This window comes from Opisthocomus hoazin, chromosome Z, assembly GCF_030867145.1.
Source record: "Opisthocomus hoazin isolate bOpiHoa1 chromosome Z, bOpiHoa1.hap1, whole genome shotgun sequence".
Taxonomy (NCBI): domain Eukaryota; kingdom Metazoa; phylum Chordata; class Aves; order Opisthocomiformes; family Opisthocomidae; genus Opisthocomus; species Opisthocomus hoazin.
Window position 1 is genome coordinate 32,734,325 of NC_134454.1, and position 25,198 is coordinate 32,759,522.

Below are 25,198 nucleotides of genomic sequence, written 5' to 3' on the forward strand. Positions count from 1 at the left end.
AAACTTAGAAATTTGAGAGATCTGGGTTTCAATGAATAGATGTGACCTCAGTCACTCTGTTTTTATGTTAAAGTCTGGATCACAAAATTGCCCTGTGTCACGTTTAATTGTTTAGCAGAAAAACTTCTTAGCTTATAAAGAAATAGCTGACAACATCTCTCTGGACCCAGTATTTTTTATGGAGTATGAATTGTATTTCTAGGAAAAAAATCCAGAATTCTGTACGCTGACTTTATGCTGTTTATTCTCCCAATACCATATCTCACACATACTCACAACCATTAGGACAAAGATTGCAACTGACGATAACGATATGCTAGTCATGCCGCAGCCTGCTAAAACTTTAACCACTGATGAACAGGTATGTTCTAAGAGTTGACGCTCATGCCATGCGGTTCCCAGCAATGGGAGAAAGTAAGAACAGGGAAACAAGCTTAAAGTTACAGTTCACATTTAAGAAATTTAACAGAACCCACTTTTTCTTTCTGGCATAGAGACTGAGCTTAACCGCAGAGCTTGAGCTTAGCCATGCAGTGCAGAAACGGTGCGAGCACTTTCCTGCCTCCTTGGTTGTGAAATTCTAACGTGTGGGCCCCCAGGTCCAATCCTGTAATCAGAATTTCATTGTGTAAATCCTATTTTAGCACTGAACAGCAAACGCCAGACACGTCAACTGCGGCACACATACGTGCACAAGTGCCTTCACCTTTCCAATGCCAAGGGCGTTCTGTGCGCCCTTCTGCAGCCCGCCTTTCACCTGCAGCCCTGCAGCCTTTCACCTGAGCTCCCGCACCAGTCTTTGTCCCTTCTGCTTCCTAGCTGTCGCCTTTGTGCTGTTATTCTCATGGCCTTCCACCTGCAGATCTCAGTATTATAATATGTTCTCATGGAAAGCGATTGCTAGCAGTCTGAGAATCCCCTCTTTCTTCCCCCTGCGTTTTCTACCCGTTTTGTAACTTTCATTTACATTAGGGGAAAAACAAGAGTTAGCAAATAGAAAATTAGGTAATAGTCATGTAAATACCCCATAAGCATTGCCAGCCATAAACAGGCACAAAGTGGAGTGACCGGTGTGCACCACCTGCGGCTGACTAAATGTGATCCTGTCAGCACTGGCAGCACCATATACAGGAACAACCAAGAGGGAGCTTGGCTGGGTCCTAGTGCCGAGCACAGAGTTAACAGAGGAGAAAGCCTGACCAGAACAGTTATAGCCACCTTCCTCATCCTCACCGCTTGCTGGCACTGGGAAGGACGTCTTCTGGGGGCTCCATTGCTTCAGTTCTTGGCTGGACACTGGGCAGTTTCCCCCTTCCTTCTCTTTCTGTTCCTTTTCCCCTGTGGAAACTTGAAGTTGATGTGCGGACCCCACTGATCAATCTCTGTGCAGATAAACCTGTCTCCAGAGGTGCGACAATACTGTCCCCATACAGCTGGCAAGGTCCCCTCCCCTTTCTTCAGCATCAGCCCCCAGTGGGAATGGCGGGAAGCAGAGCTACAGAGGAACAGCTACACCCCAGTAAAAAACACTGATTCTTTGTATTATTGCTTGAGTTAGTTATATTTAGTTAGTTCTTGCTTAACTTTGCTATATAAAGCAACATCTTGTTCTAGGATAGAATGCTACACAGAACTAAGGTGAAGCAACACTATTATATTCAGTGGTTTAAATTTTTGTCCAAGTTTTAAGCATTCAGGCTAATGTTATTCTAAACCAAGTCTCATATCAAGAAAGCACTACAGTCTCACCGATTACTTCGGTGGCACAAACAAGTACGAGAAGTCCTGGTGCTCTTTCACCGAGAAGCACACCCTCACTCCTGCTCGGAACAGGGACTTTGTACCAGAGGCAAGGGAAGGGAGGCGAGAGGCTGCAAGGCACAGATACAGATCTTGCTGTTGCTGCAAACCTTCTTATCCCATCCTGTCCCACCTCTGAACCTTGCCAGGAGTAGAAAAAGTTACTGACGCCTGTTAGCAAGTCTTGTCAGAATGCGGGGAAATGGGCAAGCAGAGGAGCTGGAACTGGGCTGGAGATGTGCAAGGGGAGACATGGGAGCAGAGCCCTTGGGCACGTGCGGCATGGGCTTACATGTCCTTCACAGTACGACGAGCCACTGGTCCTGTTCATTACTGCCAGCAGCGTGCAGATAGGGTCTGTGTTTTACAGAGGTCTTAGGGCTGTTTTCTTCATTTGTTAACTGAGGCTGTCACCCAGAGAACCTGTAGTTTTTTTCTCAAGTTGTTCGTAGTAACAGAACAGTCACAGTTTGTTTAGTCACTTCATTTTTACGGGCCTCAAAAGCTGTGAACAGAGAAACAGATTAAAAGCAACACATTTCTGCCCTCATGTAAAAATCCTCTGCAGAATGCAAATACCCACAGTAATTCCTCCATTACAGCACCTGTTGTAGGTCTCGTCCTGCACAGCAGACTGGCACGTTTTTCACCCACGTCTGTTTACAGTGGAAACTCCAGGAATGGCATGATACGAACATTCATGATGCCAGGATCAAATATCCCTAATACTCAGCATCACCAGGTCCCACAGCACCCACCCCACGGCACAGCCACCACCCCACCTATCCTAAGGACTCCGAGGGGAAGGCAGTGGGATGCCTACCCGTGTGCTCATGATGCTGCCGGTGGGACACATGCTCATCCTGGAGCAGAGGAAGTTCCACCTGAACATGAGGAAGAACTTCTTCACTCTGAGGGTGACGGAGCACTGGAACAGGCTGCCCAGGGAGGTTGTGGAGTCTCCTTCTCTGGAGATGTTCAAGACCTGCCTGTACAAGGTCCTGTGCAGCCTGCTGTAGGTGACCCTGCTTCGGCAGGAGGGTTGGACTAGATGACCCACAGAGGTCCAAGGGAAAGGGACTGCGCAAACTTTCCCTCCTTCGCCCTGCTCTTCCCCCTGTTCTGGCACTCCTGTGAAACCTGTTCAGCATTCTCAGCTGCCCTCCTACCTGACACACGGTAATTCTGCAACAGCAACACCGACGCTTTTCTGGGAAACGATTTCTGCATTTCATCTGAGATTGTAAGTCATGCAAGTCTCATCTAGGAAGCCACAGAGACTGGGTTTTGGCTAAATTTATGAGGCGAGATCACATGACATCCCTGCGGTATGTGCTGTTTGGCATTGAATTTCTTTTTCCAGCAATGTTTACCTGTGAACTTCAGTATAAAAAAGGATTCTTCAGAATAAGGCCCTTTTATAAACTATGAAAGTTTCCAAGCCCTGCAGAAGGTGATACACAGAGGCTCTGCAGCCACTTCCATAAGTCATACTCTGCAAATGAGAAAAGGGTTTTTTCCAGATAGCTTGGATAGAGTCCAAGTTCTTGGGAGAAAAAACCACACAACTAATTTGAAATACAGAGGGCATCCATTATCATCACAAATGATCGACTTTTACACACAGTGCTTTCCCTACCACATCTTTCTGTCTTCACTGCTACCATCAAAACTAGAAGGCTCTTGAAGTTGCAAAGAAACACATCTGAAGACAAGAAACTGTCAGTAGCTCGTATGTAGTAATATACACATTGGTCTGGGCAACAAATAAATGAGTTTTTAGTTGGGGAATTTAAATCAATTCAATTTATTATAAATTAACATAAATATTTAATTATTTTGTTATTAAGAAATAAAAACAAATACTAAGAAATAAAAACAAATAAACACTTAGACAAAAGCCTCTGCACACCTCTTCTCCACCCTCCTTATTTATTTCTAATAAATTCTTAAAGTTTGAGACAAGTTCAGACATCACTTCCAGTAGCAGTGCACCCAGAAATGTTCTTAACCTTTGTTGTTAGGTGTCCAAATGTTATTTAATATTTCAATCAAATAGGACTGTGTTTAAGGGAAATATTTTAAATATAATGATTCTTCTGCTAAAAATTCTCTTCTCAATATGTTGAAATAACAGCACTGTTCATTAGGGTGCAGATTTATTAACCGTGAACAGATGGAGGAATGCTACCACACAGGCCACGGGACAGGAGTATCAGTGATCTGTGCCCTTGGTGTGCTGGCTGATATCGGACAAGTGGTTTTCCTCACTTTCCACCTGAAAAAATGGATGTTTCTACCTATTTCTATATTCATTTTGAGCTATAATCATTGAAAACTGTGCTTAAGACTTGAGTGATGGTAAAATGCCAGATGCCACCGAAATACACTGGAGTCTGGGAGGGCAGAAGCAAGTTTTCTGGGGCTGTCAGCTGGAGGAGATGCAGTGTGTCTAGAGCCAATTGCTGGCCTGAAGTATCTGCTCACCATCTCGAGGACGCTCAGGGTCCAGCTGCCCTCGCTCACTAGGACCATTCTCGCTACCCTCTTCTGCATGGCTGCATTTTCCTCGTCACCATCCCTGGGTGAAGGTGGGACAGCCATGGGTGCAGGCTGGCGATGGGAATGGGCTGGCTGAGCCGGGCACTAGCAGAGGCACGGCAGCACAGTGGCAGGCGGCAGGGGCAGCTGGGGAGGTGTTGCTGCGATGCCATGGCAGCCGTTGCAGGAATCGGAAGGCTGATGGGCAAAATACCCAGCCCCGCGAAGTTAAAGTGTTGGTTTTTGAGAGAGGAGGACGTACCGCGTTCTCCTGCACATAGCTGTGCGGGCATGGCTGAAACCAGTAGCTCTCTGCACTGGCACAACAGCTCCCTGAAGCAGAGCTCATTGAAGCCATGAGGCTTCACGATCCTGGCACAGAGCTGTTGCAGGCAAACCCTGCGTTCCTCCTTACTGAGGCTGAGTGGCTGGAGAGAACCTGAAGGAGAGTCGTGCCAGAAGATCTTCTCAGCAAAGCGGTTTACCTTCCATCTGTGCAGGACGGCAACCTGGGGAAAGCAAGCAGCATGAAGGACCTTCAGTTGTGAGGTGTTCAGACAGCCCTTGGACACTTTGGCTTGGTCACGCATCGTTCATGGAATCACAGAATCACAGAACGGTTTGGGTTGGAAGGGACCCTAGAGATCACCAAGTTCCAACCCCCCTGCCATGAGCAGGGACACCTTCCACCAGACCGGGTTGCTCAGAGCTCCACCCAGCCTGGCCTTGAACACTGCCAGGCAGGGGGCAGCCACAGCTTCTCTGGGCAACCTGTGCCAGGGCCTCACCACCCTCACGGTGAAGAATTTCTTCCTAACATCTAATCTGAATCTGCCCTCTTTCAGCTTGGAGCCATTGCCCCTTGTCCTAGACTATATTTCCTTGTAAAAAGTCCCTCTCCAGCTCTCTTGTGGGCCCCACTCAGGTACTGGAAGGCTGCCGTCAGGTCTCCCCGCAGCCTTCTCTCCTCCAGGCTGAGCAGCCCCAGCTCTCCCAGCCTTTCCTCCCAGCAGAGGGGTTCCAGCCCTCGGATCATTGCTGGGGCCTCCTCTGGCCCCGCTCCCACAGCTCCAGGAACGGCGCTGGGAACCGCCAGCCTCCCCTCGCTCCGCGCCGGGCCCTGCCTCAGCCGGGGCCGGTCCGCGCCCCCGCCCCGCCTGGCTCCCACGGCCGGGCCGCGCCTCCCTCCCGGGGCCGCCCCTCCCCGCCGCGGCGGCTGCGCGGAGCGGGGCGGTCCCGACGGCTGCGCCGGTCTCGCTCCCCGCCCCGGGGCGGCCCGCAGCCGCGCCGCCATGCTGCCCAACACGGGGTAAGCCGCCGCAGCCCTCCGCTCTCCCTCCACGCCCCTTCCCCCTTCACCGCTCCTCAGGCTGCGGGCAGAGCCGCGGGGCTGGGGGCGAGGGTCGCTGTCCCCTCGGCGGGGCGTGGCGGGGCGGCGCGGACCGGCTCGTCGTGCCGGAGGGTGCGGGTGCGCCCGTAATGGCGGGCTGCTCCCCTCAGGGGCCGCGCGGCCCTGCCGGGCTCCGGTGGTAGCGCCGGGGCCGGGCCGAGGGCTGCCGCGGCGGAGGGGCTGCGGCCGGCCCGGGAGAGGACGGGGCAGGGGGGACTGGCAGAGGCCTGTGGATCTGCGGGCAGCGCTGGGCTGCGTCCTTGAGCGCAGCGTTTCGCAATGGCAGGAGTTACTGGACGGCCTGCAGCTCAGCGGGGTGGTGTGTCTGACTTTATCATAGACATTCAACTGTTCTTCTCTCCTGCTCCAAGGCAGTACCTTCTTACCTGGCAGTCAGATTGTCGTCCAGCGTAGGGACTTAATTCTGCCTCTCGTCAGAGCCGGCACTGCTAGCAGCCAGGGAGATAAGTTGGTGTTATTTGTTACTGGAAGTTATAAACAGGATTGTTATTAACATACTTGTAAGCGAGCTGTAAAAAGTGTCTCTGACGTGGCCTGCAGGCATCTCTGTCAGCAGTCGTGCCTGGCGAGGCAGGAACCTGCCTTCACTTTTGCCAGGACCCCTGAGACTGCAGGGCACCGAGGTGAAGTTGGCATTTTCTGCCTGACTAGCAGAATTCAGCGGTGAAGGAAGCGGTAAAGGCGCAAACTTCACAATACAGGTCGTAAGCAGTTGTACATGAGCGCAGGCTTTAAAAACTTGCAAACTGTTGGGCTGCTAAGCGAATTACAAAATAGATTTTAAGACTTGCAAGCTGCTCAGCTTGCTTAGGAGACTAAAATGTTCTAAATTCTGGACAATTCTTTTGGGGATACGGAATAATTATTATAAGAGGTTGGTGCATCTGTGGAAGGTGTCACACCAGCTTGCAGTGGATAAATGAAACTTCTTGAGTGAGACACGGCTAGAAGTAACATTAAAGAAGCAGCAAGAATGTTTAAAAAAAAGAAAGGGAGTGTGAGCGATAGTATGAAGTCAGCTTAGTGTTTCAAGGGGGATGAAGTGAAAATAAGTCTTTCCTGCTAGTAGGGCTTTGCTTGTTTTGGTGAACACTATTTCTGTGGGCAGTAGGGATAGAATTGAAGGAAGGGAGCTCCAGAGAGTGAATGTAGTCAGGGGTGATTGTAAGCCCAGGGAGAAAAAAGAGATTCATGCAGGCTGGAGATGCCATTGAGCTGAGAAAAAAAAAGACTTGAGGGTGTTGGCCAGTGTAGGGGAGTGCTGGAGGGGTCAACTAGCGAGAGCGTAACTGGAGTGAATGGGATATGTTCCCTGACATTTTGAATAGAGTAATAATTTGTGAAAAGGAATTGAGTCTACGGCTGGCTCTTCCAGATTGGATCATCAGATAGTTCAGGTTGGATGGGAGCTTGAGATGTCTCCAGTCCAACATCTTGCTGAAAGCCAGGTCAGTTGGGAGATCAAACAGTGTTGCTCAGGGCTTTGTCCGTTTCAATCTTGAACACCTCCAAGGCTGGGAACAGCTCCGTTGCCTGCTCTGTTGCCTGACTGTCATCATGGGGAGGACAGTCTTAACCTCTCCAGTTCAAACCTTTCTTCTTTCTTTTCGAAAGGGCCTGTTGCTTCTTGTCCTCCTGCACTGCACCACAGCATGTATGCTTGGCTCCATCTCATCAGTCACTGCTAGGTATTGAGGGGCTGCCACTAGGTCCCACTATATCCGTCCTCCAGGCTGAACTGGCCCTCTCGCACAAGTGCAGAGCCTCCAGCCTTCTCTGTTGCTCTTCATGGAACTTGCTCCCATTTGTCGGTGCTTACCTTGTATTGAGGGACCCAAAATTCGTCACAGGATGTAAGTGTGATCTTGTGAGTGCCAAACAGAGGGTCATAATCCCTTCCCTTGACCTTCTGGTTATGTTGTCCTTGCAGCCCAGGATGTGGCTGGCCTCTGTTGCCAGGCTCGCTGCTGGCTCATGTTCACCTTGCTCTCTGCCAGGTCCACCAAGGCCTTTTCAGCAGAGCTCTCCCCGGCTGCTCAGTCCCCAGCCTGTGTCATTGCGGGGACTCAATTTCATCCCAGGTGCAGGACCGTGCATCTGTCCTTGCTGAATTTCATGAGGCTCCTGTTCATCTAGCCTGTCGGGGACCCTCCGGATAGCAGCCCTGCCCTCAAGCTTGTGAACCAGTCGTCATCCACCACCAGGGCATTTTGTCATCTTCCAGTTGTTGATCAAGATGTTAAACAGGACTGGTCCAGGAGTAGAGGTGGTACCCCACTTGTTACCGGTCTCTGGGCAGAGTATGGCTTACTAACCATCACCCTCTGAACGTGACCAGCCGATCGGTTTTTTGCCTGTCGGGTTGTACAGCTGTCCAGACCAGAATACCTTAAACTGGATGCAACAGTATTGTGAGAGATGTTGCTGGCAGCCTTGCTTTCACCCACCCCATTGAGCAGAGGGCCTGCTTTTGCTACCAGCATAGCAGCAGAAGCCCCTGTGCCCTTGACGTCCTTCACACGCCTCAGCTGCAGGTGAACTTTGATTTTCCAGACACCACCCCACATGCCCAGGTGATATTTCTCATTTGTCCTTCGTGGCCTGTCCTTGCTCCTGCTCCCTGTGTGACCTGTTTACATGGGTGCTGAGTCACGAGTTCCCTGTGTAGCCATGCCACTCTCCTGGTACATCTGCTGGTCTGCCTGAATGGATCACTCTTGCCCCTGGAGGGGCTTGAAGCCCTGCCAGCTTTCCTCAGCTGCTTTCTGCTCCAGAGCTGCCTCTTCGTAGACCCCGTTTACCTCTTCCCTGACTAAGGTGAATTCTGCTGACCTCAGGCGGGTTGGTTGAAGACAGATTCTGGCCTTATTTGACTGAGTTTTACAGCCTCACTGCATATTGTAGAGATGAACTTTCTGCTCTGTGCATGTGACTTGACTCTCGGCAGCAGTGTTTTGTGATTCGCAGTGCTGTTTTAAAATTTTTCTTACTGTACCTCTCTGGGACCCAATTTTGCAGAGGAAGGTTGTTTGAAATGGCATCTGCAGGGCTTCATTGACTTCCTGGGACCCCGCAGATGTCTAACTGTGCCACTGCAGGGGAAGATCCCTGCCCCTCGCTGCTCCATCCCCATTTTCTGCCTTCTAAAAGTTCTTGCCCTACTAGAGAGTGTTTTGGAGAGGGATGCTCTCAGATTGGAGGCAAGAAAAGGACACCTGGAGAAACAGTAGTAAGTCAAGTCTGGCTCAGACTGACAGGAAAACTAGTGCAAGCTTGAAGTCTGGTGTATAATGTTGGTGACGTGAGTGAAAAGTGAAGTTGCTGTAGCATGTAGTTCATATGCAGTGGGGTTGAAAACTTGCACCTCTTGGTTTTTTCCACTAAGTTATGGAACACAACATAAGCTTTATGCAGAACACTGAGATGCATGTTCCTTCATATGGAAAACTGTGGTCTAAGAGGCTTCATTGTCGAGAGTGCTTTGAACTGGAGTTGATATTTTGCTTTTCAAAAATTCAGTGACATTGTTTATGTAAGCCAGACATCCTTCTCACACTCTGAAACTTGATAGTTTCTCTAAAGATTTTCATTGGACCCATTTTTTGGGGGGACCCATTAGATTAAATGTAGTAAACGAGAAACTGTTGAGTTCAGTGTAAAACCTTTAAAAGAAATAATTGTCATTTCTGAAAATCAAGTTTTGCACTTGTGTGTAACACCCTGCATTAGCATTGTGGTTCTGAACTTTATACTACATTGACACTGCAGTTTCTTGGGTTTAGGGGGCTGTGACTAGTAAATTACAGAGAGCTGTGTAGGTGTGTTGTCTCATCAGAAACTCAGATTTTGTTTCTCCAACTTACTCTTTTTGCATTGTTGGAGAACGTGGCAGCTCTGTTATAAATGTGTGTTGGATCATTTTGCAAAAGGGGAGAAATGTAGTTGGGTGGCCTGTATAACCTTCTTGCTTTATAGTGTTTGCAGACTTGGAGAGTTGTCTTACCTTCAGTGGTACTGTACTTTGCTGTAGCGGTAGCTGTTCCTTTTGCATTTAGGGGCTGCTTTCTCAGTAAAATGATGAAGGCATTTGTCTGGTTGTGAGACTGCACTAATTACTTTTGCTCTCAAAGAGTGTCAAAAGTCAATGATTTACAGGTTTTGCTTTATTGTCCCTCTTCTTTATCCTCCACTTGCCCCTTCAACTTTAGGAAACTAGCAGGATGCACTCTCTTCATCACGGGCGCAAGCCGAGGCATTGGCAAAGCCATTGCTTTGAAAGCTGCCAAGGATGGTGCAAACATTGTGATAGCTGCTAAGACAGCCGAGCCTCATCCTACTCTTCCAGGGACTATCTACACTGCTGCAGCAGAGAGTAAGTTCTGAGAAGTGAGGGTGGGTTTCAGGTGCTGGGCTGGGTGTATGCCCTAGCTGAATTGTCACGTCTCTCTTAGCTCCGATTCACCTTTAATAAAAGAAGCTCAGTGATTCTCTTGCTTCCCAGGAGTGCTGGCAGGTACCAAAAATGTTGCTGTAATGTGTGTGTATAAATGTGAAAATGCTATGTTAACTCAGATGTGTGTACCATACACATTCTCAGTGTTAAGATTTGGGTTTGGCTTCCCTGTTCTTTATGCAATGTGTAAAAAGGTTGCAGTTTGAGAGCAATTTTTCAGTGCCTTCTTGAAGCGTGTCACCCAATGGGAGGTTCTCAGGTTCATCCTATTTGTTTGGTCTGACAGCACATTTTTAGATGTTTGATTTTTTAATTGTGCAGTTGAAGCAGCTGGAGGAAAGGCCTTGCCATGCATCGTTAATGTGAGGGAAGAACAGCAAATTATTAATGCTGTGGAGAAAGCTGTGAAGACTTTTGGAGGTATGCTAAGGTGTGGGGGAGACCTTAACAGGCAGATTGTTCAAACAAAAAGAGAAAAGAACCTCCTGCCTTACTCGTACTTTTTGTCTTATATGCTAATGTGAAATGGCTTATTTTAAAACCAGGGATTGATATTTTGGTGAACAATGCAAGCGCCATCTCTTTGACTGGCACTTTGGAAACGGAAACGAAGAAGGTCAATCTGATGATGGATGTCAATGTACGAGGAACCTACCTTACGTAAGTGCTGAGAGAGGGAAGCAAAGTAATTGTAACAAAATGTGTGATATTATCTCAGTTTGTCTGAGAAATTGTGTCTTGCTGCCCTAGAGCTGGAGTGCAAGTATTGTACATGTGCTCACAGGAAATTGCTCGGTTGTTGGCCAAATGATTTGAAATTAATATTTGCAAGAGTTAATTGCAAGTTGGAGTAAATAAGAACCTTATTTACTCTAGTCACTAGGCGTTCACAAGCCCCTCTGTGCAGGTAGGAAGCAGAAACTAGCTTATTTCAAACGAAGCTTCAGCTTGGTTTTGCTAAATTCTGTCTGCTCTTTCATTTCAACCAAAATGACTAACTCTTTGCCTACATCAAGTGCAACACCTTGTTTGTGAGCTTCCTTCTCATAACCGTCTTTCTCATCTTAAGAGATGTTAGATAACTTACCATAGATAAAAGAGAAATGTTAAAGATGTAAACGCTCTAAAGTGTTCTCCACCTACTTTCAGCTCATCAATTCTATCATTTGTTTAAATTTCCATACCAAGATTTGATTTCACAGTTCGTGTGGTCCTTATTTTGCTCATTTTTTTGAAATGGATTCAGTAGGTGGGATCATCTTTAGATTTACAGGACATCATTTGAAGTTGCTCCATTTTAAAATGAAAACTTTGATTTTGATGGAGTTGTATTAAAAAAAAAAGCCCTTAGGATGATGCAGATTCTCTAAATTTGGTTGTTACTTGATGCGATCAGGAGCTTTTGTATCGAAGTTTTACCTAGCATAGTGTCTGTCATTCTCCTTTGTGCAGATGAATCTGGTTATCAGATACTATGATTATGTTCCTTAGTGTTCTTTTGCTAAGAATCACTGAAGGGATTTTCCATTAGTGTAAGAACACACATGAATAGCAGCTTTCTGCATTAGGGAGACGTGTATAGCACATAGATTGGATGGAGGAAGAAGGAGGGTGGAAGAGCGAAAGACTCTGCTTGCAAAGTGAGGTTTCTGTGCTTCCACTCTGCGATGTCTGCTTTTGAAAGGCTGTAAGTGTAAGCGGTTCTGCGTCGGAAAGGAAAGTTGGTTTTGGAGCTTGGCATTCCCAAAAACGCTCTGTGGATATCTTTTGCTAAATCTCTGAATGTATTCCACTGTATTGCCAGTGGCAAGCTCCGTTTCCCCCTCACCTCCCAACAGCAACAATACTTCTAGCTATTCCAAATTAATGGAGAATTCTTAAAAGTCACCTTTCCTTTGGCTGCTACTCTGCCTTCAAAAGATTAAAAAGTGGGTTCTGTGTTGCTGTGAATGGAAGAATGTATGAAAGATTAATGCCTTTCAAGGAAAATTACAAATGATCTTTGTCATTACTTTTACAACTGTCAGCTGGGAAGACCTAGTGAAGCATTTCAACCTTTTCTTCCCCTTGCTTTGTATGTTGCTTCTGTTCATCGTTTTTAAAGATCTGCTTTCAATTTAATGTTGAGAAAGTTATAATAGCTAAAAAAAAACAAAAAAAAAGTGTGGGTTTTTTGTCTGTTTGGAGAAGGTAGGGAGGATGTCCCATCTTACAGAGTATACCTGTTGACATAGTCTTGGTTCCTGTGCATTAAGAAATTGAGACGTCTGTTAGAGAGCCTGACACACTGCCACTGAAGAGAGTTGAGACCCCAGGACATTTAAGCAGGTGGTAAATGATTTACTTCACTACTTTGATTTAGCAGTTGAAGGTGTCCCTTCCGTGGCCAACAAGTATGTGCAGGTCCTGTTGAAATGTGTGAATAGTAGGTCAGTAGCGTAGTCCACTGTGGTGCTGTTCTCCCTGTGAAGCTTGATTAAAAATTCTCCAGCAGAGATCAAATGCAAACATGTACCCTAGTGCTAGAAGTGAAGTGATGGTTTCTATAAAGTAAAAGTTACAATTTACAAAAAGGTGTAAATTCTAAGTTGAATGAAATAGTAATTCTTTCAGTCAGCAGAGAATAGGTTTTCAGTTTTGCTTGGAATATTTGCAATAGCCTTTTGCTATACAGTATTATTTCTTTAATGTGTTTTTAAAGAAGAAATAGGTATTTGATCAGAAGAGAATGTATTTATGACAGAATTAGGCTCTGCACTGTTAATTTCACTTGTTGAAGGACAACTTCAACAACTTGTCACTTTCAGGACAAGGGGTAATGGGCACAAACTGAGGCACAGGAAGTTCCGTCTGAACATGAGGAGGAACTTCTTCTCTCTGAGGGTGACGGAGCACTGGAACAGGCTGCCCAGGGAGGTTGTGGAGTCTCCTTCTCTGGAGATATTCAAGACCCGACTGGACAAGGTCCTGTGCAGCCTGCTGTAGGTGACCCTGCTTCGGCGGGGGGGTTGGACTAGATGACCCACAGAGGTCCCTTCCAACCCCTACTATTCTGTGATTCTGTGATTCTGTTGCCTCGCAGTGTTTTGTTGCCCCCATCATAACTATTACAAGAAGATTATAGCTTCTGAGCATCTGGAATGTGCTCCAGTTAGCAGGAATGAATATTAGGCCTCAAATAAGTGAGCTAGGACAGATATTTTCTGTTGTTCTTTATAGTAAAGTTGAATAATTGATACAAGGGCAGAGTTGCAGCTTAGTGTTGGACTTTCATGAAAATGAAAATACTAGTCTGCTAGTATGATTTTTCTGTAATTATAGGTGTTCCATAAAATAAGAGGTGACTGGCGTGTCTGAATCTTTCTTTCAGGTCTAAAACATGCCTTCCCTACTTGAGGAAGAGTAGGAACCCCCATATCCTGAACCTCAGCCCACCTATGAATCTGAATCCCATGTGGTTCAAAAATCATTGTGGTAAGTAGCATTCAGTGCCTTTGTTGTTATTTTTTGCAAACCACGTAAATACCTGGTGAAATGTGCAGGAGTGCCAGCCCAGAATGCTAGGTCTTGTATGTTCAGCACTATATACAGACTGGCACTAACGGTTCCCCAGGGTGTTTTGTACCTAACCCGAAAGAAATGGTTTTGTGGGAAAACATAGTGCAGGTTTAGTGGCCTAATAATGTCCTTTACAGTTTCAAGAATGGTTTCAAGGTAAGAGTCTGTGCTTTTTCATGGGAGTTCTTAAGACTGCAAAATTTCTTTTGTTCCAAATAGAGATTGAAACCCGAAATCTATTTTCTTACCGATTCAGCTTCATATTTTATTTACTAGAGGTAAAGTTCAATGATGTCTTTTAAAATGGAAATTAATTTTGAGGTGGGGACTCAGTTTTGTCTTGAGGTTAATGTTGCTCGTTTTAAAACTCTGAAAAACCCTTTTGATATTGGACACTTGTCAAGTTAAACTCCTCCAGCAAGTCCCAGTTCTTTCCCCCCTAAAGTTTCCCTTCTCAAAATAGATAGATGACAAGGATTTAGAATACCCTTTTTCTTTTTTTTCCGCCTGTTTTCTGTTGAATACGAGCTTGGTTGTTAGCAGCTAGTATGCCTTAGGCCTCTTGAAAAAATTGACCACTCTTGTCAGTGTGCTTTGTATAAAAAGTACAACAATATCACCATGCAGCTAGTCTTCAGTTAGTTTTTTTTGTCAAAACATGTAGCTGTCATTTTATTTGTAATGAAAAGATGGCAGACACTTTGGATCTGCTGGGGGTGGTGGGGAGAAGGGGAAGATTTCAACTCTAGAAAGATACTGTTTTATCTGCAAAAACTTGTTTCCTTATGAGCAAATAATGTGGTTTTTCTTTCTGTCATAATTAAAGTTCTGTTGATAGAGTGTAAATTTTAATCTTTTTTATACCTCTTGTCTTAGCTTATACCATTAGTAAATATGGGATGTCCATGTGTGTATTGGGAATGGCAGAAGAATTTAGAGGAGAAGTTGCTGTCAATGCTTTATGGCCTAAAACAGGTGATTTTTTTTTTTTCTGTATTTTGTCTTCTACAGCTTGTTTATTAGACTTTGGTTATACTTCAGACTTCTTCTGGAATTGATTCAGGAGACTGAGCAGTTCTTTTGCATATTCTTTGTTCACCCTGCGTACGTGCTGGTTTTCATTCCTAGTTCTCACTAGACTGTTGCCACTTTGATCCAAACTCATCTTCAGCCAGTTTGCAACCCATTCAATCCTTCTGCCTGGCTGAAGCATCTGTGTAGTATCTGGCTTGTCTGTGCTTGTTCTCATGCACCCAGAGTTTTGATTTGGACAGAGTCACAAAAGTGTTAGCATGCTTTCATTAGTGAGTATTAAATGTCTGTGTATGTACTACTCTGCAGAATACTTTGCTAGTTAAATTACCAGGGCGTAGATGGAACTGACAGATAAATACAGATACAAATACAGAAATAATTAAAAAAAACAACCCTGTTCTAGAAGTTTTGGTGCAGTGGGCCAGCAAACAGTTGTTCGCAGAACCGTCTGCTTGCAGGTCACATTAAACTAAAGAGCTCTAGGGAAGAAAAACACCTCAATGCTCCATCATTGCATTAACTTCAATTTATTGTCTGTCGGTCAGTGGGGAGCTGGGCTGCTCTTTGAGGTTGGGTCAGCTGTTTGCCAAAGAGGCCAGTCTCTTCACCCCAAATACATCTGTGTGCAGAAATGATGCTGATGTTAAAATCAGTGAAGGCGGAGGGTAATTCTGCCCTTTAATGGTGTGGGCCCAGTTATTGTGTTATGAAACATTACAGCAGCAGAGTTTATTCTCTTAACTAGTGGAGGGAGCGAGGAAGGAAGGAAGGAAGGAAGGAAGAGGAAATAAAAATATGAATCACAGTCCTGTTCTGGAGTTAGTGCTGTCGTGGAAGATGTGTTCGTACCCAGACGCTTTTCAGTGTTTTCCTGTTAGGAGTTGTATGCATCTTTTAACTTCTAGTGTGGAAGCTTTCTGATTTCCTTTCTCGAAATTGAGGAATATGAGCAAAACTTACTTATTTCAGACAAAATCGGCTGAGTGTCCTTGCTTAAATACCCTAGGTGATACTCAGTTGAACACTAGGGTTAGTGCGTCTGACAGACCGGGTCCTTTTTTGTTGGTCTGCATGCTTGCATCCTAAATTCTCCCAGTAAATGGATGCTTTATAAGTCTGCCCACACTATGAGTTTTACCCATAGAAATATTTCGGTAAAGGATTGAGTTTTTGGATGGTAATTATATCTTTCATTATAATTATATCATCACAAAACCTGTACTGTCTATTTTGAAGAAGATAAGCTCTTCATCTTTGGTGTACTGAAGGCAACTGCACGTGTAACTTCAGGGTTTGGATTGCCTTCCTGGCAGTGAAGTGAAAGCGCACCTTTCAGTTTTTGGGGGTCTCATATATTTTAAATTTTTTTTTCCGAGAGAGGTAGAAGAAACATGTACTTGTTTCCACATACTTGCTTCTTGAGTGCTCCAGGGAAACCTCAGAAAAGTTTCAATGGAGATTTCCCAGAATCTATCTTTGTCTTTTGGAATAGAGCCATGAAACTTGGTACTTAAAGCCTTTAGCTCCCCGGACCTCATGCCCATCCCTCCTGGCTTGTCCCTAAAATGCCACTGCTAAATATGTTTTATATCTCCTCAGAATCCTGTATGTAGGAGCTATTTGGTTTTCTGTTAGCAGAGGTGATGTTTTGTCTTAGCATTTTGTGTTTTTTGGTTACTGAGTGATTAAGCAATGTAAATTGTGTCTGAGAGTTGGGGACAATAAAGGAATTAATCCAGAGTATCTCATTCAGACAGAAAGACATGGTATCAAGCTGCAGACAACATCACTAATTTGACTTGTTTTCTCACGCAAAAGGTGTTACAGGATTACCTGTGTCTTGTAAATGCACATATTTACATGCTGATAGGAACATTACATGCATCCTCCACAGCCTTCTGATTCTTCAACACCTTCTCTCTAGGATTGTGGATACACTGGAGAAAATATCCACTACTGTTGTGGAAATGAGTCAGTGGTTTTATGGGTCCCAGCATACTGTTGAAATCTAAAGAATTCTTCCTGCAGAGACCAGCTGGTTACGCTAGGTCTTTATTTTGTGATGTAGGTTTTTCCCCTACACATCTGAGTAATTTGGCCTCCTGTTTTTTGTGGCAAGGGAAAACAACCTGGGAGAATTTGTCTGCCCACTCACAAGTTTTTCAGAGGGTTGGCTAACTTCATAGGCAGAAGTGATATGAAGTCTTATGTTGCATAGATTAATACATTATTTCTGTCCAGTGTTTGCATATACTGTAGCATTCCAAATGTCAGTGTAGTACCAGTGTCCGAGATAGGGTCTGGTATTGAAGGATGTGTATGATGGTATTGATTAAACTTCTATAAAATCTGACGTTCTTACTGGAGGGGAAACCCCAGCCAAAGAAAGTAGCACCTTTCTCTGGTGCTTTAGAGTGCCACTGGGACCTTGGTAACATATTTGTACCCACTAAAATGAGTCAGAGGATAACACTGCAGAAGCTGGCACTTATTACAGATGGCACCTAATACCTGTTCCCCTCAGGAACCTGCAGAACATGAGGAGTAGAACTGCAGGAAGATTCAGTTTACACATGACAACAGCTTATTCTAATTAATGCTTTTTTAATAAAGATTTCTTTCTGTGGGATGCTGCAAAGTAATTAAAAAGTAATTAAGCTTTGAATAAAGTCAAAGGTGTGCAGACAGCTTTGTATTTGCTGAATCCACTCTTGATCATTCGGTTTAAGACTGAAACATTAGATAAGCTCTCTGAGTTTGTATAAATCGGTGATGCCTCCATAAAAACTGATGTGCCCTCAAGTATAAAGGAGGATAATAATGTGCAAATTCTCCAGTAGAAAAAATGTTATTTCGAAAGGTTTATCTGCCAAAAGTACAGAAGTTAACTGCTTTCTTGTGGTCACCAGAAAGACAGAGTTACAGACTTCCACAGTATCTAAAATACAGCTGCAAAGTTCTTTATTTAAAAATCCACTGTTATCTCATACAAATATGATTAGCTTCAGCGCTAGTATGAATGGCAGTATCTGTTCATTAATACATCTCCTGAAACAGTGAAAGTATGAAGGTAATAAGGTGCCAGGAGCTCTCCATTTGTCTAAAAGTGAGAGAGGAAGCCTGCCAAAAGGGCAAGGGGCAATCCCATCACTAAGAGTGAGTATGAATAGTGGAGGTATCCTGGGACGGCAGTGGAAGACTTTGTGTGCATTAGAGAAAAAACAGAGCACTTTATATGAAATAGGCGGAACAATATGCAGCCGGACTAGGAGGCAGTCCCTGTTTAAAACCTTTTTGCTGCAATCTGTGCATGTAGGCTTACTGTCCACAGAAGAAGAATAGCTGACACTAACAGAGAAGTGGCAGAAACGTGGGCCAGGAAAAGTGAACAGGTTAATGAACCCTCAGAATAGTGGAATGTACTCAGGCCAACAGAACCTGGTAAATTTCATCAGAGTATTTGACAGAAGTATTCTCTGAACTGTTGGTAGTTATTTAAAAAAAAATAAAAAATCTTGCAGGACAAATCACATTTCAGAGGACCAAAGAAAGGCAAATTTATTTACTATCCTTAAAAATGAGAAAAAGACGTGGGAGGCCTAGCTGTATGTACAGTATATCGATTCACCACTTTTTATTTAGGTGCGTGTTTATAGCAATTCAGTTGATTTGAAAAAAAGAAGCTAAGATTGGTCAAAGGAAAACAAAACCTGGGGGCTAATCCTCACCACAGAAGAGTAAAATAAGGGAGGTAACAAGGACATCTACCCACTCTTGCGCTTTGCTAGAAGACACTTTGACAGGGTCTCCCTGGTCAGCATTGAAGGCCGCCATGCTTTTTGCCAGTTCCTACTTTGGAAGGTGAATGGTCCAGCTCAGACAGGGGTGTCCTGCACAGTCACTATTATTTGCTCTTTGAGGGATGTTGGGATCAGTTCTGCATCGAAGCTGCTGTTACTGTATGTGGAGTGGAAACACTGAAAGGAGGACAAAAGTGATTTGAAGTCAGGTTTATCCTTCTCCCTCCAGGACCAGACAGCCCCCAGTGTAGGAGAGGATTTGCAAGTGTATCCCAAAACTGAGGGGCAGAGTACTGAGTCTTAAACAGCAGATGGGAAAAAGTAATGAAGTAGAATTGTATGAGGAGAAAATAATAACAAGGCAAATGCCAAAACCTACAACAAAACAGCCTGTCTGTGGGACAGGATGAAAGAAAAATTAAGTGGATATCTTAGCCTGGAAAAGCAAATTACAGACTTAGACTTGAACATGCCACAGTGTTAGTCGCTCCCTTGGGGGAAGCGTAAAGAAGACTAGTGGCATGGTGCAGAAGTTACTAGAATTGGTTAATAAAACAAACAGAAGCTTAGGAGACCTGTGTTTTATTCTTGGGTGTAACACAGCCTTTCTGTGGAATATGAACACGTTATTTGAGTTCATTAATTTAGGAGGGACGGATTGGTATCTCATGGGAGTTACTACAAGGCTAAAATTAAGCATCAAGATTTTCAGTGTGATAATCACCAAAGGAAATACTGATGTATCGTGCATTCACTTTGAGAAAAATAGTTGTCCTGTTAGTGTGTCATGTCCTGAATAACCTGGAGGAAATCCATGGGGGAGGGTACTGATAAAGGGATAGAGGGCTGTGAATGTCGTGAAAAGTCCTGCCCATTATTCCACTGTTTGGTTCCTTTAGTAGTTTTCTGGTTTTTACTGGTGGTTGTAGAGAATTATTTGTTGATTGGTAGTATTTCATAGCTTTGTCTTCCTACAGTTTCCTTTTGCATGAAAGGAAAACAAAGTTTGTGTACTTGCCAGAGAAATGGGAATTTCATGTTGTCAGTGTTAAAGCTTTGTTTTCTTACCCTCCACGCTTTCTAGCCATACATACAGCTGCTATGGATATGCTGGGAGGATCTGGAATAGAAAAACAGTGCAGGAAGACGGACATCCTTGCAGACGCTGCATACTGCATTTTAACAAAACCAAAAAGTTTCACTGGGAACTTCATTATTGATGAAGTTCTGCTGAAAGAAGAAGGAGTTAAAGATTTTGATGTCTATGCAATTGCACCAGGTAAATCACAGTCAGGATGGAAGGCCGTATGGAGAATATTAATATAGTTTCATTTCTGGGGGTTCTTAAATTGGCTTGTAAAAAGTTGCTTTGCCTCAGCTTTCAGAAGATGCCTTCCTGGGAAGCACATATGAGTCCACTGAGATGCTAATCAGCAAGTGCCTATCAAATTAAAAAAATACTTTAATGAAAAGAAAATATACTTGCACTGTAATGTATATATTACTATTTACCAGCTAGTGAGGTAGTTTTTTTTTTTTCTTCTTCAAATGTTTTTCATTGTAATTTTAAGAGGCTTCTGTGTCAGAATTTAAATGAACCAAACTCTAAATATGAATTTCACGCTGTGTCTTTCCTTCAAATTGTAGTTTACTTACTTACAAACCTGGCTGTAGCTTCATACAAAACAGATTCCTGTTTGTGCTGTCCAACCTTACTTGGACTTACTATAACATTTTTCCTCCCTTTCAGGTCACCCCCTGATGCCTGACTTCTTCTTGGATGTTGAAACTGACATGACAGCCATGAAACAAGAAAGATATGGTAGGGAAAGCACTGTGTGTGGAAGTTGATAATTTCTGACAATAATGAATGCCCTCTCTATCTGAAGTTGGTTTTTATTTTCTCCCAAGAGCTTGGACTCCAGTGAAGTTACGTGGCAAAAACCCTTTTCTCATTTGAAGAGTATGCTTTTTGGAAATGACTCTGTACTTGAAGCTAGGGCAAGAATGTTAGCTCCTGCAGACTTCTGTGGCATAGAATCAGTGTCTTATTTTGAGGAATCCTTTTTTAACCATCTGAATTGTGGTAGCATGAAAGCCACAGGTAAATATTGCTGGAAAAAGAAGTAGCAAACAGCACACTTTGCAGGAATCTCTCATTTGCTTTGCTAAATTTGTACAAAAGAACACAACGTGGGGCTTTCATTGCTTCTTAGATAAAACCTGTACAATTTACACAATGTAAATATCTCTTAGATGAAATGGAGAAGTCTTTTTTAGAAAAGCATCAGTTACGGAAGTTCACAGGTAAACATTGCTGGAAAAAGAAATTCAATGCCAAACAGCACATACCGCAGGGATGTCATGTGATCTCGCCTGATAAATTTAGCCAAAACCCAGTCTCTGTGGCTTCCTAGATGAGACTTGCATGACTTACAATCTCAGATGAAACGCAGAAATTGTTTCCCAGAAAAGCGTCGGTGTTGCTGTTGCAGAATTACCGTGTGTCAGGTAGGAGGGCAGCTGAGAATGCTGAACAGGTTTCACAGGAGTGCCAGAACAGGGGGAAGAGCAGGGCGGAGGAGGGAAAGTTTGCGCAGTCCCTTTCCCTTGGAAATGCCATTTGGGCGATGGCACTGGGACTGTTGTGCCGGGGTGGGAGGTGGTGTTCCCTGGGCCTCGCGGCGCAGGTTACTAAGCAGGGACTCACAGAGTAGTGCAAACTGTTTAGGACACCTGAGAGACTTTCGACAACGCTTTCAGAGGCAGTTCATCTTGGCCAGCCCTGTGAGTTGCCAGTGCTGCCCTTTGCTGGTAAATGGCCGTGTTCCCGGCAGTGGAGCAAAAGGCAGATTAAAGCCGTGCATTGATTTACAGCTTAGAAGCCCTTTCAGGAGAGTTCCTGAAAATGTCCCTGTTCTGAGCAAGATGAAGAAGACAGCAGTACCTTGAGGTGCAGGTGGTGTTCATTAAAGACGCTGATTTGCCTTTTGGGAGCGTGTGGGTTGCGTTAGAAAACCGTGCGCTGTGTGAGCATTTGTAGTGAACGGTGAACAGTCAGAATTTTGCTGTGGTTCTGTTTTCACGTTTCTTCTGATGTCTGAGAAAGTGAAACGTGTTGCAGAATTTCCTTTAGTGCTCTACCCCTGTTCAGATTCGCGGGCGCTGGGCACATCCCTTCTGGGTATCGATCCGGAAATGGGAGAGCGCTCATTCTCCCTGCTGTGGAGCTGGGATCTGTTCAAACGGAGTTCTTGACGCATGTTTCTGATGTGTATGTGGTTTTCAAGTGCTCTGCATCCGAAAGAGAAAATCAGTCTCTCTCCTGCAGGTGCTTCCCAAGAGGAGAAGAGATCAGGCGGATCCCAGGGTGAAGGACCCGGTGGAGCTCAGGCTGACATGGAACCTGCTCCCACCAAGCCGCCGAGTCCCGTTGCAGAGACGTTCCGAGTTATCCAGGGGGCAGTGAGTGTGGAGCACGTGAGGAGTACGCAGGGTGTCTTCCAGTTTGAGCTGTCTGGTAAGATCCTGGCTCGCAGAACCTTCCCGTGCTCCCGCTGCTAGCAAAAGGCGCTCGGTGTTTTCAAAGAGGAGCTCTCCCAGCTTTCCAAGCCGACCCGAACCAGCCCACCTTGTGTTCCGCCGGGCACAATGCTCGCCCTCGGGGCTGCCTTCAGCAGGCGCAGGAAGCTGCTGCTGCTCGGGCGCGTGCGGCAGTGTGGTCACTGCACTGGCCCTGCCGCGCGGGGTTTGGCTGACGCCAGACAGGGCTGCTGGCCGGGCCACGTTAAAGAGAGCTGCCCCTGGGCCCTGCTGCCCGGCCCCCACGACGTGGGGCTGCGGGGCGTCTGCCGGAGGCCGGCGCTGCCGGCACGCGGAGCGTGGGGAAAGCGGTAACTTCTCGCAGAGCACTGCCAGCACATGTGGCATCGTGGAGCTGCTCCACATGGTCATGGCAGCGGCCGCCTGACGGGGAGGAGGAGGGAGGGCACAGCGCTCCTCGCTGCCGTGGCAGCTCTTTTTGCTGTCTGCTCAGGTGACGAAGGTGGCACGTGGTATATTGACCTGAAAACCGAAGGCGGGAGCGCTGGTTTCGGAAAGCCCCCCGTGACGGCCGATGTGGTTATGAGCATGTCGAGTGCCGACTTTGTCAAAATGTTCACAGGTGAGTGACAGAGGCGTTGTGGCCGACAGGTTGACCATGAGCCAGCAGCATGCCCTGGCTGCCAAGAAGCACAGTGGTGTGCTGGGGTGCGTTAAGAAGAGCATGGCCAGCAGGACGAGGGAGGTTCTCCTCCCCCTCTACACTGCCCTGGTGAGGCCCCATCTAGAGTACTGTGTCCAGTTCTGGGCTCCCCAGTTCAAGAAAGAGGAGGAGCTACTGGAGAGAGTCCAGCAGAGGGCTACAAGGATGGTGAGGGGACTGGAACATCTCTCCTGTGAGGAAAGGCTGAGGGAGCTGGGCTTGTTCAGCCTGAAGAAGAGAAGGCTGAGAGGGGACCTTAGAAATGCCTGTAAATATCTGAAGGGTGGGTGTCAGGAGGATGGGGCCAAACTGTTTTCAGTGGTGCCCAGTGACAGGACAAGGGGCAACGGGCACAAACTGAAGCAGAGGAAGTTCCGTCTGAACATGAGGAAGAACTTCTTCACTCTGAAGGTGACGGAGCACTGGAACAGGTTACCCAGAGAAGTTGTGGAGTCTCCTTCTCTGGAGATATTCAAAACCCGCCTGGATGAAGTCTTGTGCAGCCTGCTGTAGGTGACCCTGCTTCGGCAGGGAGGTTGGACTGGATGATCTCCAGGGGTCCCTTCCAACCCCCGCCCTTCTGTGATTCTGTGACTTGCCAGAGCAGATGCAGGCACTGGTGCCCAGAGAACCTTCTGCTGGTGGGCAAATAGACAGGCTGCTCTGTCTGTGGTCCTGGGATGGAGGAGCTTTCGGCTTTTTGCATCTCAAGTGAAAGTGCAGGATAGAACTCTTGGGTTTTTCTCAACTCTTCTATTCTGTGACCCGGAAAGGCAGAAAAGCTTCTACTGCTTTTATTAACTGGGTATCGAAATTGTAGCAGCGGGTGTAGCTGCAGAAGATATCCTGCAATCTGTTGGACTTCTGTTCTGCACATCTCTGATCTGTGTTTCCTAAACACGCACTGCTTTTACAGCAGAACTGGGTAGCAATATACCTGCTAGATCATGCTGTAGTGGCATTACATGTTCCTGTGGACAGGCTGTCTCCAGTTCCTTTTCTGATGGTTCCGTTTCTCCTTTTTAGGTAAACTAAAGCCAACCCTGGCCTTCATGTCAGGAAAATTAAGGATTAAAGGTAACATGGCACTAGCAATAAAGCTCGAGAAGATGCTCACACAACTTAACTCTAAGCTGTGAGGGGAAACCCTTCTGGCAGAACAGTGGCCTTTCATATGTGACTGCAATGCTGTTTTAAAATGGTAGTCCTCATTTTGCTCTGATGCAGTATGAGAAGTATGGATAAAATGTGAGATTTTTAGAGAAGAAATAACTGATTAAGACAAGAAGGTGTTTGTGATTAAACATATTCCTTCTTAAGAATACACATATTAGGTTGCAGGTGTTTTCTTTACTTCTGCTCCTCTGGACCCATGCAGGACATGTGAAGTGAGTTTTTTCCCACATAGTTGCTTGCACACCTATCCCATAAAAAAAGTGGGGGGAGAAAATGCCACCGTGCGGATCTGTTTCTGTGATAGAAGCGCCATGCAGATTCCTGAGCTGGCTGAGAAGTGGAAGCAATATAGTCAGTTTAGCAGGGCCCTGATGACACCTGGTAAATGAACATACCTGTTTTTTGCTTTCCTGAGTTGATTACCTACATCAGTTCTCATACCTCTGTATTGCACTGAGTTGGGCTGCACAGACATAGCGAGAGATATGCAAGGGGTGTTTTTGTGCCAGGTACACACACACACACACTCCTGTGCCCCAGCTGCCCCAGGCAAGTTGCTGCCTTCCACAACACCTTCACGTAGCATTATGAGGATTAGCGTACATCACTGCAGGCAGCCACTTCCCCTTCCTTCCCTGTGGCTGGTGAGGATTGAAGCTCACTCGTCAAAGCACACATGCCCCTGCTCTGTAAGCTGGCAAGTGCACACATGGTCTGCAGCTTTGTCTGACAGCCTCTGCAAAGCCAGGTGCACCAACCTCTTACAATGCTTACTCACTGTGCCCAAAAGAACTGCCCAGGGTTTAGGGCATTTGAGTCTCTTAAGCAAGCTGAGAAGCTTGCAAGACGTAGAATTTATTTCTTAATTCACTTAACAGTCCAACAGTTAACAAGCTTTTAACGCATGTGCTCATCTAAAATTGCTTATGACCTGTATCGTGAAGGTTGCATCTTTACTGCTTCCTTGGCAGCTGAGTTCTGTCAGTAAGACAGAAAATGTCAGATTCACCTCTGTGCAGTCTCAGAGGTCTTGGCAAAAATGAAGATAGGTTCCGCTGTCACCAGGGAAGAGGGGCTGGGGTACAGAGGGAGAGGGTGGCAGTGCAGCAAGGGGCAGCTCTGTTGGGTTGTGTGACTGTTGCCAGTCCAGTACCCACACTGAGCTGCTGGAGAGTGAG

General features: G+C 45.7%; 1 protein-coding gene across 2 annotated transcripts; it reads left to right on the forward strand.

Moving 5' to 3' along the window:
- The first annotated feature begins 5,567 nt into the window (after window positions 1-5,567).
- Window positions 5,568-24,170, forward strand: HSDL2 (hydroxysteroid dehydrogenase like 2). 2 transcript variants are annotated; one of them, XM_075411164.1, is made up of 11 exons: window positions 5,568-5,650; window positions 9,961-10,124; window positions 10,527-10,625; window positions 10,751-10,865; window positions 13,576-13,679; window positions 14,640-14,738; window positions 19,683-19,877; window positions 20,349-20,420; window positions 21,930-22,118; window positions 22,635-22,763; window positions 23,871-24,170. In XM_075411164.1, exons 1-11 carry the CDS (start codon window positions 5,634-5,636, stop codon window positions 23,981-23,983), a joined length of 1,296 nt encoding a protein of 431 aa, XP_075267279.1. In that variant the 5' UTR covers window positions 5,568-5,633; the 3' UTR covers window positions 23,984-24,170. The 2 variants fall into 2 exon arrangements, with proteins under 2 accessions (XP_075267279.1, XP_075267280.1); XM_075411165.1 differs by lacking the exon at window positions 10,527-10,625.
- Window positions 24,171-25,198: the final 1,028 nt, after the last annotated feature.